The 20160-nt window shown below is 43.0% G+C and overlaps 1 protein-coding gene and 2 pseudogenes across 2 annotated transcripts in view; 2 read left to right on the forward strand and 1 right to left on the reverse strand.

Moving 5' to 3' along the window:
- SAMD7 (sterile alpha motif domain containing 7) overlaps nucleotides 1-10279 on the forward strand; it is a 29319-nt gene extending 19040 nt beyond the window's left edge. For both annotated transcript variants that reach the window (XM_077991658.1, XM_077991659.1), the window contains exons 8-9: nucleotides 6236-6346; nucleotides 8204-10279. In XM_077991658.1, the coding sequence (XP_077847784.1) occupies nucleotides 6236-6346; nucleotides 8204-8392 (300 nt within the window). In that variant the 3' untranslated portion in view covers nucleotides 8393-10279. The remainder of the gene's footprint in view (nucleotides 1-6235; nucleotides 6347-8203) is intronic.
- On the forward strand, nucleotides 1634-2869 carry LOC106997001 (glycosaminoglycan xylosylkinase pseudogene; annotated as a pseudogene).
- A 6081-nt stretch (nucleotides 10280-16360) lies between the features above and the next one.
- On the reverse strand, nucleotides 16361-18864 carry LOC106997010 (four and a half LIM domains protein 1 pseudogene; annotated as a pseudogene).
- Between the last annotated feature and the right edge of the window lie 1296 nt (nucleotides 18865-20160).

Here is a 20160-nt window from a genome sequence, read left to right on the forward strand (position 1 = left end):
ACTCCCTCCAAGTGACAGCAGGTGGCATCAACTGAAAGACGTTACTGCTCTGCTGTGCCTGCCCCCCCCACCGGCTATGCTCTGTGACGTTATTTTATACAGAAATGGGGGGATGCCCTCTGGATGCAACAGCCCTGAAGCAGCACTGCTTGTACCCCACTCTCACAAGGACCCTTGCCTAAAATGTCCCATCAGGTGTTACTCATGACCCCCGCACCCTTTTTTTTTTTTTTTTTTTTGAGACGGAGTCTTGCTGTCGCCCAGACTGGAGTGCAATGGTGTGATCTCCACTCACCGCAACCTCCGCCTCCTGGGTTCAAGCGATTCTCCCGCCTCAGCCTCCCGAGTAGCTGGGACTACAGACACACACCACCACCAGGCCCGGCTGATTTTTTGTATTTTTAGTAGAGACAGGGTTTCATCATGTTGGCCAGGCTGGTCTCAAACTCCTGACCTCATGATCCACCCACCTCGGCCTCCCAAAGTGCTGGGATTACAGGCATGAACCACCACGCCCAGTCCCATAGCCCCTTTCTTTAAATGAGTTGGACCAAGGTGCTGGGATTAGCTGGCATTAAACCCACTGTCCCCCAGCTATCCTCTTACTCCCCACCTCTGCCTTAGATGCCTACTCAGCAAGCTCTCACCACTCACCTCCTGTAAGTAGAAAAAGAAATTCAGCAGAAAAAAAAATAACAACTAAAACCCAAAGCCCTGAGTGCAAATGAACTATTTTAAATAGGTGTAGAGACAGGATTGGTGGCTCAGCTGTTAAGGAACATTTAGGAGACCCTGCAACATATTTCGTTCCAAGTAAATGTCTAGTTCAGAGGACTCAGCAGATAAAATATCCTCTCTCTAAAAAGAACTGAAGTTACTGAAAATATATGCACATTTATATCATACACATGGCCCAAACTGCTCTGGTGAGAAAGAAAGGGGTACATCTGAGTGACAGGGACATGTCTGTGTCCTCGCCCCAGGCCCTGAGTACATCCACCATGGCTGAGGGTTAGGTCCTCACATATTTCAGTCCCTGGCTGCCAACCTACCTCTGCTTGAAAATTTACCCATGTGGTTCCTCCTTTGGATGCTCACAAATTGTCAGGTGCATGCCACCACACCCAGCTAATGTTTTTTTTAAAGAGATGGGGGTCTACTATGTTGCCCAGGCTTGTCTCAAACTCCTGGGCTCAAGTGATCCTCCAGCCTTAGCCTCCCAAGTAACTGAGATTACAGGTGTGAGCCACTGCACTTGGCTCTTTAATTTACATTAGCCATTTTCTATAATTTGCTTAATTAAAATAGGAAAAGAAATAATTACTTAATGCAGTTTGTGGGAGATGGCTGGTTCAGTGCTGAGAGAGGGGGCCAGGGACTGGTGGGGCCTGCAGAGGTGGCAGCAGTGGCTGGGGTGATCAGCGCAGCCTGGGGCTGCCCCTCCTTGGGGGCCATGCTGCTTTGCACTGCATGGGCAGCCACGAGCGAGCCTAGGGCCCAACAGGAACTGTGGAAGGTGCATCCACAAATGGACCCATGTGTATAATGATGGAATCTCCTTACTAACCATTACCACCGGCTCTCCTTGACAAGTGAGTCAGAGAGTGGGTCGGGGAGAATAAAAGAGGTCAACATGAAGCTAAAGCAGCGAATCACGCTGTTAGCAATTCTCCTTGTCATCTTTATCTTCACCAAAGTTTTCCTGATTGACAACTTAGATACATCAGCTGCCAAGGGGCGTTTCACCACTTGATCACCTGAGGACTTTTCACCGAATGAGGGCTGGCTTGCAGATGGAGCTGTCACCCAAGTTGGACCACACCTTGCAGTCTTCCTGGGAGATTGCAGCCCAGTGGGTGGATCCCCAGGAAGTGTACTGTGAAGACACACCAGAGCTGGGGGCAATCGTGCATGCCATGGCCACCAAGCAAATTATTAAAGCTGATGTGGGTATAAAGGGACACAGTTGAAAGGCTTACTGATCCTTGAAAGGGAACAGAAAGTTGTTTTCAAACCTAAGTAGTATAGCCAAGCCTATGTAGTGGAAGGGAACTATATGCCGGTTATGATAGACACAGTGCGAAGGCAGCGGCCTTTCACTTGGACAGGATTGTGGTTGTCCCAGAGCCCTGTTGATGGTGGGCAGATTTGTTCATCTTCAGACAGAGATGAAGCCTGTTCCTATGGAGCAGCCGTTGAGCCCCTTCCGAACTGTAGGAAACAATACTCGTTTTTATGGGAAGTGTTATTACTGCTGAGAAACAGAACCAGCTTGTGCTGATGGAGGCACAATGGAAAAATCTGTCACACTTTGGCTTCCAGATGTGTGCCCTCTCTAGAAACACCAACATCCGTGGGCCAGGACTTACCGAAAAGGCAAGCCAGATGGGAGTATGATGAGAGCTACTGTGAGGCTGTGAAGAAAACGTCCCTTTAGACTCTGGCCTGTGCCTCTTGGGCACCATTAACACAGCTGTCTTTGATTACCTGATTGACAATGCTGACTGCCATTACTATAAGAACTTTCAAGATAATGAGGGTGCTAGTATGCTCATCCTTCTTGATAACAACAAAAGCTTTGGGAACCCCTTGCTGGATGAAAGAAGCATTCTTGCCTCTCTCTCTCTCAGTGTGGCATCACTCAGGTTTCTACCTGGAACAGAAGGAACTACGTAAAGAATGGTGTGCTGAAGTCTGCTTTAAACTCTGCCACGGCCCATGACCCCCTCTCCCCAGTGCTCTCTGATCCTCTTCTGGACGCCATGGACCAGTGGCTCCTGAGTGTCCTGGCCACTGTGGAGCAGTGCACTGACCTGTTTGGGATGGACACTGTACGGTGGAAGACACAATGCCTTTCTCCCACTTGTAATTCTCAACACAAAATAAGTGAAACTTCTTTTTACAAAGATAGAGAAGCAGCACAATCAATTCCAAATGGTGTGAGATGGATTGGAAATGGCCAGCAGTAAGTTCTGGTGACAGGGGACAGGGTGGCCTTAGATGTCTTTGGTGTTTTCTGTAGTAGAAACTAAAGCAAAGACCACAAGTTTCAGAGCATGGAGATGTTCCTGCTGAATCACCTTCTGAATTCCTCAGCAGTTGCCCATTCTAGCAGTAGGCATCATAGTTGGTCAGTCTTAATTCCCAGGCCAAAGGACAATCAGAGGTGTGACATTTGCATAGATGAATACTGGGATTGGCTCTGGAGAGTATGTTTTGAGTTGGACGTTTCAGTCCTTTCTCCACACTGGTGCATTTTGTGGAAAAGTATTATATACATACATATAGTTTGTAAATGACTAAAATCTATTAGAACACAAGGTTCCCAGTACAGGAGCTTTCCAAGAAGATTCTACTTTTCAGGTGGTCCTGAGTCATGCCCTCTGAGGCTTGGAGCACAGTGGAAACAAGGCCTATGGGGTTCCTCTTCTTGTGGCACTCATAGCCCAGAAGAGGGCACCAGTGAGTGATCTCACATCCATACGAGTGCGTTGTCAAAAGCGGGTACAGAGCATGGGGGGATCACATACGAGGGACTCATGGCCACCTAAAGGAAGAGGCTCTAAAGTGAGACCTGAAAGTCAAAAGGAGAGGTGAGGCGGGAGGGAGGTAAAGGAGGAATTTCCAGGTGAGGGCCAGAAGCCAGAGAAAACTTTAATATGGTTGGGACTCTGAGAGTAGTTCTCAGTGCTACAGAGGGCCAGGGCCAAGGTGGGAGAGGTGAGGACAGCAAGACAAGACTGGAGAGGTAGACAGGGCCAGGTCACAGAGCCCTGAAGACCCAGTGAAGGATTGTGACTTTATCCCGGAGGTAGTCAGGTTTTAAGTAGGTAACAGCATGATTAGCTTTATATTGCAGAAAGGTCATTCAGGTTGCTTTTATGAAAACAAGTTGAAGAGGACAAGACAGAGGGGAAGCCTCTTCCGATGAGCAATAATGGAGCTGTATCCAGGGTGGGAGCAGTGGGGGCAGGCAGATAAGAACACAACCTGAGGAGGCAGGGCAAGATGGCCAAATCCACACACACAAAACACCTTCATAAGAATGAAAAATCAGGTGCGCGATCACAGTACCTGGTGGTGGTTGTTGTTTTGAGACGGAGTCTCGCTCTGTCGCCCAGGCTGGAGTGCAGTGGTGCCATCTTGGCTCACTGCAAGCTCCGCCTCCTGGGTTCACACCATTCTCCTGCCTCAGCCTCCCAAGTAGCTGGGACTACAAATGCCCGCCACCACACCCGGCTAATTTTTGTACATTTAGTAGAGACTGGGTTTCACCATGTTGGCCAGGCTGGTCTCGAACTCCTGACTTCAAGTGATCCACCGACCTCGGACTCCCAAAGTGCTGGGATCACAGGCATGAGCCACTGCACCCGGCCCACAGTACCTGGTTTTAACTTCATGTCACTGAAAGAGGCACTGAAGGGGCTAAGAAAGATAGTCTTGAATTGCCCACACCACCCCTCTGCCATCCCCCAGAAGTGGCCACGTGGTATGGAGAGAGAATATGTGCTTTTGTGGGTGGGGGAACGGAGTAATTGTGGGACTCTGCATTGGAACTCAGTGCTGCCCTGTCACAGCACAACGAAAACTATGTAAGAGGCCAAATTGGCACGACTTCGCTTCTGAATTAAAGATACAAGTTAGGGAGCCTTCAGCATATACAGCCTGTTACTGAAGCCAAGTGAAGCTGAAATGAATCAGGAAGACCAAAGGGGACCTGAGTCAGAAGGCTAAGAAACCCTAACCTATGAAAATGGACAAAGAAAAAGGAGCTGGCAAAGGTGACCTTGAAGGAGAGAACAGGGGTACCCAGGAGGGAGCAGCCTAATGACAGAAAGGAAGAGCACTGTTCATGAAGGCACAGTCAACAATGTCAGATGCAGCCAGGAACTTCAGAAATAGAACAACTGCAAAATGACTGCATGTTTGGTACAACAGAGGCACCAGGAAGCCTGAGGAAAGCAGGCTTAGTGGAATGGCTGGGGCAGAGCTCAGATTCCCTGAGACTGCAGAATGACTGGAAAATGAGAAGGTGAAAGCAGGGAGCATCGAAACCCTTTGGAGAAATCTGGCTGTGAAGGGAGTCAGAGACGTGAGACAGTATTTGGAAATGGAGTTTGAGTATTTTCATTATTTTTGTTTGTTTAATGATGGTGGAGACTTATTTAAATGCCAGTGAGAAAGAGCAGCAGGGGAGGAGAGACTGAAGAGAAAAGGGGATTATCTATCCCCTCTGGAAGTGGGAGGGGTGAGGACCCACAGTATATGTGGAGAGATCTCCTTTAAATGGTGGAGAGACCTCTCTTCCATTGTATCATGACAGTGGGAGAAAATAAAGGTTTTTGGTTCATTGGTCAGAATTAGAGGGAGTTCTTATCTACTGTTTTTTGTTTTGTTTTGTTTTTGTTTTTGTTTTGTTTTGTTTTTAGTTAGGAAGCGCTATGATCTAGTGAAAATGAGGGAGGGCTCTGCCTACAAAGTCTAAAGTTTGAGGAGGGTGGAGCTAGCTTGAAGTAGAAGGGAGAGAAAGCTCAATAGTGAATATAGAAGGATTTCCAGGCAAGTTGAAGTTGAAGATCATGAAATTACGGTCCTATCAATCTGCCTAGATTTTGTATCCCTCTATCTGCCTGGAATCTTTGTTCACCAGCAGCCTTCCTGGCTTTCGGAGGAAGGACGGCATGCGAAGTCCACTGCAATGTCAGGACGAACAGACCTGCTGGAAAAGTCTGCCAGGGAAAGCTCCCAGCAGCATTTCCCTCTCCTGCCTTTACCATGCATCTAAGGCATGGCCAGCAGATACCACAGCTGTAAATGTGAGAGATGAAATTTATCCGTGACAGGTTTTACCCACATTCCTTTACTTAGAGCATTTACTCATTCATTCATTTATCCAGCAATATTTATTGTACATCTTCTTACCATATGCCAGCCTCTGTATTAGGGTTACATTGGTCAATGAGACATGGACCTGGCCCTCAAATAATCACTATTCCTGGTTGGAACTGAGTTCTATAAACAGATAATTACAGTTGATTCCAAGGGTTATTAAAGAGCACAAGCAATGTGCTACTGAGCACAGAAAAGAGAGCAACTAAAAAAAGGTTTTACAAATTTTTCTGTCATCCTCAAGCAGTCTTAATGTTTTCTCCAAAACTACAATACCTAGGTGGCAAAAGAACTTTTTTTAAAAAAAGACATTCAGAAAAAGTTAACACCTTTTGTATTTATGAAGGTATTTAAGGATCATGCAATTGATGGAGAAACTTTGCCATTACTCACAGAAGAGCATCTTCGAGGAACTATGGGATTAAAGCTAGGGCCAGCACTAAAAATTCAATCACAGGTATGGTGATTTTATATAACTATGTATTAATGGCATGAAGCTTAATACAAATATGTTACTTTTATCATGTTGTAATATAAATAATACTTAACTTCTTTATTAAATTGTTTTCCCTCTGTGGTTGAGGACATAATAGAAGTAAGGGACCCTAAAAACATTGGATGGGATGGTGGTACACATTCCTAGATATAACTGGGAAGATGATAAGCAAGGATGCACTGGTAAGTGTTTAACAAGTAGTTCTCTTAAAAAACAAAATGAGCCCCAATTTGTAGTATCTCCAATTTCTGTGGTGTAAATTACTCCCACCATGGCTGACAAACTCCTAATGTCACTGAATACTGTCATCCTCCAAGGAATCATCATCTCACTTGGGAGTGCTGCCCTCCTCGCTCCGGGCCCATGACACTTGGGGGTGACTATCCTGAAATGGGGAGAGACGCACAGCAGCGCCCCACTTTAGAGTATTTCTACCAGATACAGTCTCAGATGTAATAGGTGTAAATAGCGTCAGCGGTAGAAGTAATAATAATAGTAAAAATTAGGTAAAAACAATTAAAAAGTGATGAGTCTTACATGTATTACTTTTGTTGAGCATAATTTATTTAATGTGATGCTTTGACTTAATTTTTAATAATGATGTATTTAACAACTGGCTTGCAAACTTCCTAAACATTTAATAATTGGCTCTTGTGAGCTAGCCAACCCCAGCACACCACTTCTCACCACCTCCACCACTCCATCCTGGTCTCAGGCACCATCATCTCTCATTGGATGACTGTATTGGCCTTCTTTTTTTTTCATTTTAATTTTAAGTTATGGGGTACATGTGCAGGTTTGTTCCATAGGTAAAAGTGTGCCATGGTGGTTTGCTGCACCTATCAACTCATCACCTAGGTATTAAGCCCAGCATGCATTAGCTATTTATCCTGATGCTCTCCCTCCCCACATCCCATCCCTTGACAGGCCCCAGTGTGTGTTGTTCCCCTCCCTGTGTCCATGTGTTCTCATTGTTCAGCTCCCACTTATAAGTGAGAACTTGCGGTGTTTGGTTTTCTGTTCCTGCATTAGTTTACTGAGGATAATGGCTTCCGGCTCCATCCATGTCCCTGCAAAAGACATGATCTTGTTCCGTTTTATGGCTGCATAGTATTCCATGGTGTATATGTACCACATTTTCTTTATCCAGTCTATCACTGATGGGCATTTGGGTTGGTTCCATGTCTTTGCTATTGTGAATAGTGCTGCAATGAACATATGTGTGCATGTATCTTTGTAATAGAATGATTTATATTCCTTTGGGTAAATACCCAGTAATGGGACTGCTGGATCAAATGGTATTTCTGGTTCTAAATCTTTGAGAAATTGTGCATTCTCTTCTAACTGCTCTCCTTGCTTCTCCCCTTGCCTACCCAGAGTTGATTCACAAAGCAGTAAAAAGTGGTCCTTTTAATATATAAGATGGATCGTGTCACTCTTCTGCTCAAGATTCTAAAATAGCTCCCCATTGCCTTCAGAGCCAAAGCCAAAGACCTATGTCATTTGTGCTCCTCCTCACATGCCACCACTATTACCATCCTGACCTCGCCATCCACTTTTCTCCCCCTCAGTAATTCCACTATTGCTCAGCTGCCCCTGGTTAGAGCCACCTTGATACCCTGTTTTACATCTGTAAATACTATGATTCTGAGAGAAAGAAAAAGCCCACCACATCCTACAATTGTGACCTCCCCAAACTATATATTAATAGATGCTCCATGCCTGAAATTACCTCAGCCTCTCTGACATGTGTGTTTAATGCTGAGTTAATGAAAAAAATTCATAGAATTAATTACTATAATTATTTTGTCTTAAAAGGTATCTCAGCATGTGGGAAGTATGTTCTACAAGAAAACTCTTTCATTTCCTGTAAGACAAGCATTTGATCAACCAGCAGATACATCCCCTCTTTTGGATTCTAATTCCTGGAGTGATACAATGAGCATTTTTTGTCCCCAGGATACAATAATTCCTAAAGGAATTGAGCGAGATAGTATGAGAAACTAAAAGCTCTCAAGGAGGAAGAATAGTCTTAGCCAGTTTTCCAACGAGCCTAGGATATTACAAGGGATGTGTGAGGATTTCCCAGGACTGGATGGAGAATGAGGAGAGAAACTCAGCCTTCCTGGAGCTGTCACGGAGGAGACATGCCCAAGGGGCCTCCCTGTCAGGGCTGAATGACTCCAGCACCAAATGACTGGAGATGCATCCTTAGGAGCAAATGCTAATGAAGGGGAGATTTGCAAACATCAAGAAAGCTGCAGATGGATGTTTCCCTGAAGAAATCTCTGAAGAAACCAAAAGAGCTGAAACTGAAAAAAGGGCTCCCTCCCTTTCTTCACTCATTTTCCATTCCCAAACCCTGAGAGAGATAAAGGCAACCACAAAGAGGCAGAAGAGAACAGGGAGAAGTACAGAACAGAAATGGAGAAGCTGACCACGGCTCCAACTTTTCTCAATCCAGATTTCTAGCCTGAAGCAGGTACAATCTAGGGAAGGGGAGAAGCTTTAACCTCAGATTTTCGAGTTTTGGCCAGGTGTAGTGGCTCACGCCTGTAGTCCCACCACTTTGGGAGGCCAAGGCAGGCAGATGATAAGGTCAGAAGATCAAGACCAGCTTGGCCAACATGGTGAAACCCTGTCTCTACTAAAAATACAAAAAAAAAAAAATTAGCTAGGCATGGTGGCGCGTGAATGTAGTTCCAGCTACTCGGGAGGCTGAGGCAGGAGAATTGCTTGAACCCAGGAAGCGGAGGCTACAGTAAGCTGAGATCGTGCCACTGCACTCCAGCCTGGGCGACAGAGCAGGACTCCATCTCAAAAAAATAAAAAATCAAAAATTGAGTTTGACTATTACTCAGGACTAGGTATTTTATTTATGAAATAAAACTATGTTATGACTGAAAGTGACTGGAGGACTGCTTATTATCTGAGAAGGAGGTGAAAAGTCATAGTACCCACTTGAGATTTCATCCAAGGGGTGGGGAAGAGTTATCTCTGCAAAGCAGGTTTGAGCTGGCAAGGTGGAGTGCTCTCTGCTCACACCCTGTGGAATCCCACGTATTCAACTTGATGTTTAACAGAATGTCTCTGAAAGGATAAACAAGAAAATGTTGACAATTTGCTCAAGGAGGGGACTGACTGACAGGGATATGAAGAAGTCTTCTTACTATATACATTCTTGTACATTTTGAATTTTAAACCATGAGAATGTATTTTCTATTTAAAATATTTACATTTAAAATGAAAAAATTCTGGTAAGCAGCCCACAAGGATCCCTGCATCCTGGTCTTCAAGCCGTTGTGTGATCTACTCCGTTTGAGGGTGGGCTGGGGGTATTGAGGCTTTTCTAACGAACAGAACACAGAAGGCGTGATGGATGGGATGTCACTTTTGTGGCTTCTGTCTTGGGTGCTCGCTCTCTCTCTCTCTCTGGATTTCTCACTCTTAAGAAAGCCAGATTCTTTGTCTCCAGGCAGCCCTGTGGAGAGCTCCACATGAACTGGGAAATGGATCTTCTGAGGCTGCCAACAGCCATGTAAGGAAACTTGAAGGTGCCTCAGCTCCAGCCCACAGCTTGATGGCAGCTCATGAGAGACCCTGAGCCAGAGGCCCCCAGCTAAGCCACTCTGGATTTCTGACCCACAGAAACTGTGAGATAATAAACATGTGCTGTTTTCAGCCAGTACGTTTTGAAGTAATTTATTTCACAATAATGGAGTACTAAAACAAACAAATTAGGTTGCATTTAGTAAACACAAATTGCACGCTACCCACCTTCACTTTTTGATTTGGAAGGTGGACTTTTGAAATATCGTTCTCCTACAAGCCTAATTTAGTTAGGCTTCCATTTCTTTCATTTTTACTAAGACAACAGGTTTTTCTTCTGACATTAAAAACTGTATCAAACCATCACATACATTTGTGAATTGTTACTTTACTCTCTTGGTCCCTTTGCTGAGAGAGAGACACGGACAGAGAGAAAATCCTCCCATATTTCAAAAATATGTCTTTTTTTTTATAAGTTATTTAAGATGGCAATAAGCCAATGAATAATGAGTGGCAAGATTTTTACTAAAAATGACTTGAAAAATGCTTCACTTCCTCTTTCCCTCTTTTTATTCATCTGATCCTCAGTGTACCGAAGAACTGGACATGTGACATTTCACCTGCTATACTACCCAGCATACAGAAGTTTCACAAAATGCCAGGTGTGAGTTACAGATGCTGTGGTGAGGAATAAAAAGAAATGCTTAGTATTTTTAGTGGCAAAGTGATAATGAGGTTCAATCACTATGATGACTTTTGAGTTTCATATTCCTGCTAAATAAGTCCACTGAGTTGGTAATTGATTGATTTGCACAGATATGTCTCAATGTTGCTCTAAGGAAAATGTTCCGATACGCCATCTTGGCATGTACTATCACCAGAAAAAACCACTGTGCTTAATTTTAGATCCATGCATTTAAAAAAGAACCAGAAGAACACATGCAAAGGAGGCCCTCCCCAGCTCTCGGTACTCTTCATTGGAAGAAAATAAAACTGAAATTGCTTGTCCCTACCAAGACTGCCTTCTTCCCAGATTAAAGACTCCTGGGTGCCTTTTAACAAAAGGGACACTTTACAACAGATTATTTTGGAGGGTGAGGATTTTTATTTACATTATCATATAGAAATAGTTTTTAACTTTTTCTCAAATGCCACTTTAGGCTTGAAGCATACTCTGTACTCTTTATGAATAAGAAAGAAACAACAACAAAAACTTCTCTCATTGGAAAACCATCACAATAAAATTATGTTTGACAAATAGGGTACTATGACTTACAAAATATATTTAGACTGATTGACTAAATATCCATACAATGGAGTACTATGCAGCTATTTCCTTTAGGGAAGTATTATAGCTATTAAGGAGAAATAATGGAATTTGAATATCACCATTATGCCCCCCTAAAATGTAAGTAATCTAGGCAATAATCATAAATGACTGCTAACATCTCGAAAAGAGAAATAACCAGATATTATGTGCCATCTGATGGAAATCCATGAAACCCCATATGAATTAAAGTCTTACCAAAAAAAATTAACCTGAGTCTAAATAAACCTCTAGATCCAAAAACCAATTTACAGGAAATACAGGGAACAAAGGAACATGTTAAACATCACTGCAGTTATAAAAATAGTACAACTCCAAATTGTGGGAAACTATAGTAGAAATGACCTGATTTTCTCCAACAAATAAATGCAAGGACAAACAGAATGGGAAAAGGAAAACCTGTAGATTAAAAGAAAGATACTTGGCCAGCCACGGTGGCTCACGCCTGTAATCCCAGCACTTTGGGAGGCCAAGGTGGGCGGATCACAAGGTCAGGAGATCGAGACCATCCTGGCTAGCACAGTGAAACCCTGTTTCTACTAAAAATACTAAAAAAAAAAAAAAAAATTAGCCGAGCATGGTGGAGGGCGCTTGTAGTCCCAGCTGCTTGGGAGGCTGAGGCAGGAGAATGGCATGAACCTGGGAGGCGGAGATTGCAGTGAGCCGAGATCTCACCACTGCACTCTAGCCTGGGCGACACAGTGACACTCCATCTCAAAAAAAAAAAACAAACTTAAGATTCAAATCACCCAGATGTAAAAGTTTTGGAAATAGTGGTGATGGTTGTACAAAATTTTGAATATAATTAATACCACCAACTTGTATGTTAAAATTACAAATTTTAAATACATTTTACTAAAATAAAATTTTTTGAATTCAAATCACCCAATATAATCATGAAACTTATTTAAATCCTTTTTCAAATACACTGTAATAAATGAAACAGGGAAATCTGAACACAATTTGGGATATTCAATGATATTAAAAATTACTGTTGTTTAAAATATGATAGTATTGTTGGCTTTTTAAAAAGACTTCTCATTTTTTAAAAATATATACTGAAATATGATAGTATTGTGGGCTTTTTAAAAACACTTCTTATTTTTTAAAAATATATACTGAAATTTGTTGTGTCTGGGATTAGATTTGATTCTGTCTCCAACCTAATAAATTAGCCTGTTATTATTTTATGGAGACTGGCAAAACACATGAGCCTCTTGGGTCAGAGACAAAGAACTTGATTACTTATGACATAGTAGGAGCATGAACATCAGCATAAGTGTATTGGTTCCTTTTGCCCCCAGGTGCTACATGAGCAATACAGAGGGGTCCAGAGGCTACCTGCCCATACACTGGGTTTGTTGCACAGCTGAGGAACACAACTTGGGGAAACCACAAATTTTATAGCAAGCAGTAAGCAAGCCTGCTCTTTGTTTGGGGGTGATGATGGGTGTGGAAGGAAGGATTACCTATTTTTTAAGGTTACCAGCTGCATAATCAACCTTGAGAAATGGTTCTGGTAAAAGAATAGTTAGGGCCTTGCAGTCTCTTGGTCCACCCAGCAAAATGTGTAGAAACAAAAAAGTCCCAAGAAAGAGTGTTTCTCCCAGTAATATCATGACAAGGCTTTGCTTCCAAAAATCCATTGAGCAGGTAGGGTGTAGGTAGATCATTGGGACTATGGGCGAAATAAGTTCAGTCATAAGTTGATACTTATTGAAGCTGGGTTTTGACTACAGGAGTTTCACTATTCTGTTCACTCTACTTTTGTATATATTTGAGATTTTCCATAATAAAAATTTTTAAAAATCTGTTTACTAAACAGCCAACATATAGCTATAAGAGTTATAGAGTAAGTGTGGATACCAATGTTTAAAAAACAGTATAGGGCTGGGCACAGTGGCTCATGCCTGTAATCCCAGCTACTCAGGAGGCTGAGGCAGGAGAATAACTTGAACCTGGGAGGCAGAGGTTGCAGTGAGCCAAGATCATGCCACTGCACTCCAGACTGGGCAACACAGCAAGACTCTGTCTCAAAAACAAAACAAAACAAAACAACAGTATATTTTTAAATACATGAAATTTTTTAAATTCCATTAAATTATTTCCATTAGTTATTTAAAATATATGGAATATTTTACTCTTCCCACTAATACTAAAAAGGTATTATAGTTCAAGCAATGCAGTTTCTCATTATGGTAAATATGTACACTGTTATTTTACTACAGATATATGAAAGATCTATTTTATAGAGAGTTGCAGTCAATTTGCGGTACGTATCCAGCCCATCCTCTGGAAAGGGAATCCTCTACATAACACAAGGTCCAAGGTCTCCGATATGTCTGATAATAGCCACAGGATGTCATTGTGCAGGTGTGAGAATCTCATCTCCCTAATAAAGGAAATAGTTTACTTGACCATCATTGAATGCCATTTTGAAAAAATGTGAATGCTTTTAGATTTTTAAACTATATATACATTTTAAACTACTTTTCTAAAATAGTTCACCTTCCTCTTTGGCTCATTTCCTAATAGGTGACTTTATTTTGCTAGCTGGGGTTACAAAGTTTACTAAACTGATTGTTGAATTAAATAGCTATTTGTTTCATAGCACTAGAAGTTATTCTCATCAAACAAAACAAAAGCATTAAACACCTGGTTACTGTAAAAAAAAATTCTTCCCACCTTTTTAATATACAGGCATACCTCAGAGATATTTGAGGTTCAGTTCCAGACCACTGCAATCAAGGAATTTTCTGGTTTCCCAGTGCATATAACAGTTACGTTTATACTATACTGTAGTTTAAGTGTGCAATAGCATTATCTCTTTTAAAGTGTACATACCTTAATTTTAAAATATTGCTAAAAACATGCTAACAAAGTGAGCATATGATGTTGGGAAAATGGTGCCAATAGATTTACTCAACTCAGGGTTCCCACAAACCCTCCATTTGTAAGACATGCCATATCTGCAAACCACAGTAAAATGAGGTATGTCGATATGTTAGCTCTCAGTCCGTGGTAAGAGAGGAGAGACGCACACTATAATTCATAAGTCTTCTAATTATTTTCTTTTTTTTTTTTTTTTTTTGAGACGGAGTCTTGCTCTGTCACCCAGGCTGGAGTGCAGTGGCCGGATCTCAGCTCACTGCAAGCTCCACCTCCCGGGTTCACGCCATTCTCCTGCCTCAGCCTCCCAAGTAGCTGGGACTACAGACGCCCGCCACCTCGCCCGGCTAGTTTTTTTGTATTTTTTTTAGTAGAGACGGGGTTTCACCGTGTTAGCCAGGATGGTCTCAATCTCCTGACCTCGTGATCCGCCCGTCTCGGCCTCCCAAAGTGCTGGGATTACAGGCTTGAGCCACCGCGCCCGGCCTTGTCTTCTAATTATTTTCGAACTATTTTGGGGAAACATCATGGGGATACTAACTTTTTTACAGTATAAAAGTAAGTTAATCATTCTGTAGTTCCTGGACTCTTTTTTTAAATTCATGTGCTGCTTTATTTCCGTAAGGATACACTGAAACATTAGACAATAATAGCTAATGACAGAATGTAGAAATGAGGCATCAGCTTCTCTAACCACTCCTACAAGAATGTTAGTACACATTGTCGTTACATGCTTACTTTTGATATTGTCTCATTATACTACATCGTAAAATAATGTAGAGTACAGTAAGTAGGTGATCCTGTATTTCAGGTAAGTGGCAGGGGGAAATCCTCATTTCCTCTTGAGGAAAATTCCTAGGAATCGCAATAGAAAGGACTTTGTGGTCCTCATCAACACATGAACAAAGAGCAGACAACTGCGTTACAAGGAATTCAACTCGCCACTGCTCTGTAATGTCATATCCGTGTTGATGAGAGCCCTGGCACCTGCTCAACTCCGCCTGTAGAGTTTCGCAGTACTTCCGTAGGATGAATTTCAACACTACAGGAACATCTGAAAGGGCTAAAATATTTTCATGCAGGCCAGGCACGGTGGCTCATACCTGTAATCCCAACATTTTGGGAGGCCTAGGTGGGTGGATCACCTGAGGTCAGGAGTTCAAGACCAGCCTGACCAATATGTTGAAACCCCATCTCTATTAAAAATTCAAAAATTAGCCAGGTGTGGTGGCACGGCCCTGTAGTCCCAGCTACCCAGGAGGCTGAGACAGGAGAATTGCTTGAACCTGGGAGGTGAAGGTTGCAGTGAGCTGAGAATCTGCCACTGTACTGCAGCCTGGGCGACAGAGTGAGGCTCCATCTCAAAAAAATAATAATAAAAATAAAATAAAATAAACAATATTTTCATGGAAGTTTCCAAACCTATAAACTATTTTGCTATCAATTAAAACAAAAATATTCCTAATTAAAAACAATAAAAAGGACAGCAGGGTTAGTTTTGTTAAGTTTCCAGAAGTATTTGCTGTGACAATGTTCCTCTGAAACAGGTTCGTTTTCTCAGATCTGCCTACACTTCCCAAATCACCTGCATGCTCCATGCTTTATGGTAGGAACGCTCAGAAAACACGCCTCATGGGGAAATCAAACATTTGTACGGGGAAAGGTCAGTTTAGAATTACAGCTAAGTTCAAATGTTAATTTTCTGGAAGTGCGTATTAGTCATTTGAAAGCACAAAAGAACAGAAGGAAGGTTAGAGTTTTGATGAGGAAGTTAAACCATGCACGTCAGTAAGTTCTTTTCCTGTTTACAGAAGAGGATGAGCGACAAGATGAAGCAGCCACTACAACTCTTGCATGTCGCATGACTACACGGTATGTCCCAGCTGAGTCGCAAGAGGCATCTCAGTGGGGGCTTTATTTCATATGCTTCTTGCTTACATCACTAAGTGGCTAAATGACTAGCACTTTTCTGCTCTATGAGAAACATGCAGAAGAGTCAATCTGCCTACGTTTTCGGTTTTTAGTTGCAGCTGGACAGAAATTAACTTTGCTGCAGGGTTGCTTTTTGCTAAATCCTAATATGATCACTGTGTGCCCTTATTTGAGTAATACCGTCAAATGAGAGAAAAGACAGAAGGAGACCTTTAAGGAGGGGAAAGCCCACTCTTCCCCACTGATGGTATAGGGCAGAGAGTAAGGACACAAAGAACAAAATTCAAATTCCATTTTACAGGGCAGGAGCCCCTGTCAGTTTACAACTCTTTGGGACAGTCAGGGCAATATACTTGCTCCTCGTGGAAAACAAAGTGCTTGTTGGCCAGATTCATGGAGCATTTTTTGCAGTGGAAGCAGCAGTAGTGCCAGGATGGTCCTTCAGAGGCCACCACACTGGAGCCTTTACCAAACCCAGTGATGAAGTGCTTGAATCCAGCACACTTCTTGGCCACAAAGTTCTTGTAGCAATCCACGCAGTGTTACTGGTCCTCCACAGCAGTGAAACGCTGCCCAGCTGGCTTCTTAGAGCAGGTAACACACACAAAGCACTCAGCATGCCGGGGCTCATCCTGGTAAGTGACTCCCCCAGATGCAATGATGGCCTTGTTGCACTTCACGCAATACTTAGCAAACTTGGTCTCATGGCAAGTCACACAGTAGAAGTCCTTCCCTTTAGAGAAGAAGCTTCCAGTCCCCATGACTTGCTTGCAGTTGCTACAGTCTTTGTGCCAGATGGTCCCCTTGTACTCCATTTTTGATCTCCTGCCACAAAGGGCTTGAAGCATCCCTTACACTTGGGAGAGTCCTCCTGAGTGGCGAACTTGTTGCACAGGATCTTGTTGTCCTTGGCCACAAAGGTCTCATTGGCCAAGGGGTGAAGGCACTTGGCACAGTGGAAGCAGGGGTCATGCCAGAAGCAGTTTTTATAGTGCACCTCCTTGGAGTCCATACGAATGGGCTTGCAGCATTCCATGCAGATGCTGGCACAGAACTTGTCAAAGCATTTCAGGCAGCAGTGGTAGTCACCCTTGTGTACATACTTTTTCCTCTGCAAGGGGTCCCTGCAGTAGAGACAGTCAAACTTCTCCACCATGCTGCCCACCTTATAGCTGAAGGTACCTCACATTGGATGTGTGACAAATAGGATGTATTTGACAAGGGCTGGATATGGTTGAAAACAACTTCCAACGAGCTGCCTGGGGATGCTCACCAGCATAGATGATGGTGGCGGAGGTGGCAGTGGCTGCAGACTGCCTCCTCTTTTAATATATGCGTTGTATTCATTCTCTTTTGAAGTATTCCACAGATTATCAGAATCAGTTCTTCAGTACGAGCTGTTCAACAATTCATTCACTCAGTAGATATTTACTAAGAATCTATGTGCCAGGCCTGGTGCTACAGGCTAAGGATAAAAGGAGAACACCACAGGCCCTACCTTTGCAGAGCTTATGATCCAGTAAATTTTGTTGATTAGAGCATTTATCATAAGCAGCAATATTCGTGTGTGTGTGTGTGTGTGTGTGTGTGTGTGTGTGTGTGTATATTCAGCTAACTCAAGTTTGAGGAAAAAAGGGTAAATACTAGATGACGCTCAAGTCTTTTATCAGCCCATTCCCTGTAAGTCCCTTCTCAACATTCTAAGTTCTTTGTCATCTAAAAAGTATTCAGCAATCTCAGATGTCCTTCTTTTTGTGCTCCTTTATTGGGAATAGCTAGGTTTCCACACATTTTTTCCCCCACAGGTGTACTACTACATAGAGAAATAGCCTATTTCACTGTAGAAAGGGTGAGAAAGTTCCAGAAAAGGTAATAAACCTGCTGTTAACAGAACCTAAAAACCCTACTTCTTAACTGTGTATCTTTCTATCTGCCTCCTAAGAGTATGCCTTTGGAAACACAAAAAGACAGTATGTCTCCCTTCTGGGGATCAGCAACGGATGCTCCAGCACTGGAGGCCTCCGTGCTCATAACCATATACGTCCTGCCACTGAACTGTTCTTAGAGAAAGTGCTCTTCACTGGGTACATGAAACCAATGTCAAAGCCTAGCCTGTGCCACTAATGTGTGACACTGGGGGTTGTGGGCTACAAGGGACCTGTGCATCTGTGTCAGGAGAGAGAGGCCCCAAGCAAAGAAAAATGTGTAATGAAGTCTGTTTAACACAAAAGCTACCCAGGAAAATTCTCTCTAGAGCAAATGCCCAAAATTCCATCTGTAGCCTGACTAAAAGCACCTAGGAGAGAGAGTTGTGAAAGAGGAAGGAGAACAAAGAAGGAGAATCAAGGGAGCTGTGACCCTAACTTATGGTCCAGCTTCTATCACCTGTGACAACAAAGCTAGGAAAACCATGTTACCTACCGCCCTAAGACATCCATCTTTTAAACTGAGTCCACTCACCAAAATGAAAAGCAATACTGACTCACCCCTCCACCCATGTCGTCCATTCTGGACCAGACCTTCTATCTTGGCTCACAGGAAAAGAGAGAAGCATTGATGTGTGCCAGGTGGAGGAGAAGGGACCATGCTTTGGACTCCCTCTTTCTAGTCACACCACAAGGGAAGATGCGTACCCTCAGGAGAGCGCCTGGCAGATAGTCACCCACTTGGCTCCTGGTCCCTCCCCCTTTCCAGGCACTTTCTCCTGCTGAACCCATCTTGCAGTTTGCCTAAATTAGGGCTCTGAGTTCTGTCTTTCCCACACAAGCAAACTCACCCCAAAGAGTTTCGTCCAATGGGACCATCATTCAACTCTTGGAAGTCTCACCAATCTCACTCTGTGGAAGGATATTTCTCCCTGTCCTAATGACCAGCTTGACGGCGGATGTATCTTCATCCCGTGTCCTGCTTCTTGACTCCGAATCCCTTAGGCCATCACATTCTAAATTCAGAGTACCTCACTTCCTAAGCATTTCCTGTAACAGTAAGATATCCATACGTTAAGTTATTCAATTTTCCTATAATGATCATCTCAACCAATCTCCTACTCACTGCCTCAAGGTCTCTAGGAATTTGTGCAAATGACACTGGGGGACAAGGTCATAATCTCCCCTTTCCTCAAGGACACAGGCCTCTTCAGACACACACTAGGATAGGCTGTCTATGAGCTATATTTATAATATGGCATTGACATAGCCTTTCTCTTGCATCTGCACTCCATCCTGCTGCTTCTCTGGACTTATCTTAATCCTCAAATTCTCTGTTTTAAGCCTAAGTCTTGACTCCACACTGTTGCAAAGCTATTTCATTAATGTAACTGGACACATCACACAATATCTACAAGGCAATGTTTAGCCTTGTGTTATAAATCAGAAGCCTGTTTATGTTCTAAGGTAGACTCTGTCATTAGCTGCTTTGGATCATAGGCTAAAAACAACATTTGACTGCTCTCTGAACCCTGCAAAGTGTAAAAACTATATGGGCCAGGTTGATCACTTGCTAAAATGTCAACCTGTTCTTTGACATTTGTGTGAGTAATCCAACAGGTTCTATGCAGGAAGCACAGTATTTGCTAGAGTTATTTCAAATACAGTACAGCACTTTGCTTTGATAATAGAACTCAGCTTCAGTCTTCTTTCACCTGCAAAAACAGAGATTACAAGTGTTTACAGAAAGCACTAGCACAATTTGACAAATAACAAATGAGAACAGTTTCCTGATATTTTCAGAACTTCAATCACCATCCTGTAGTACAGCAACATCTTCTTTTCAGACATATATTTAGGTCCCCAAACACTGAATAAATAGAAATAGCTTCCTTCCAAACAGCAGAAAGATCATATGTGTGGTTTTTGTTTTTGTTTTTGTTTTTTTAGACAGGGTCTCACTCTGTCACCCAGGCTGGAGTGCAGTGGCACTCACTGCAACCTCCACCTCCTAGGCTCAAGCAATCCTCCCACCTCCCACCTCAGCCTCAAAAGTAGCTGGGACCACAGGCATGCACCACCATGGCCCAGGTAATTTTTGCATTTTTTGTGGAGAAGGAGTCTCTCCATGTTACCCAGGCTGGTCTTGAACC

This window comes from Macaca mulatta, chromosome 2 (genome assembly GCF_049350105.2).
Source record: "Macaca mulatta isolate MMU2019108-1 chromosome 2, T2T-MMU8v2.0, whole genome shotgun sequence".
In the NCBI taxonomy this organism is placed as follows: domain Eukaryota; kingdom Metazoa; phylum Chordata; class Mammalia; order Primates; family Cercopithecidae; genus Macaca; species Macaca mulatta.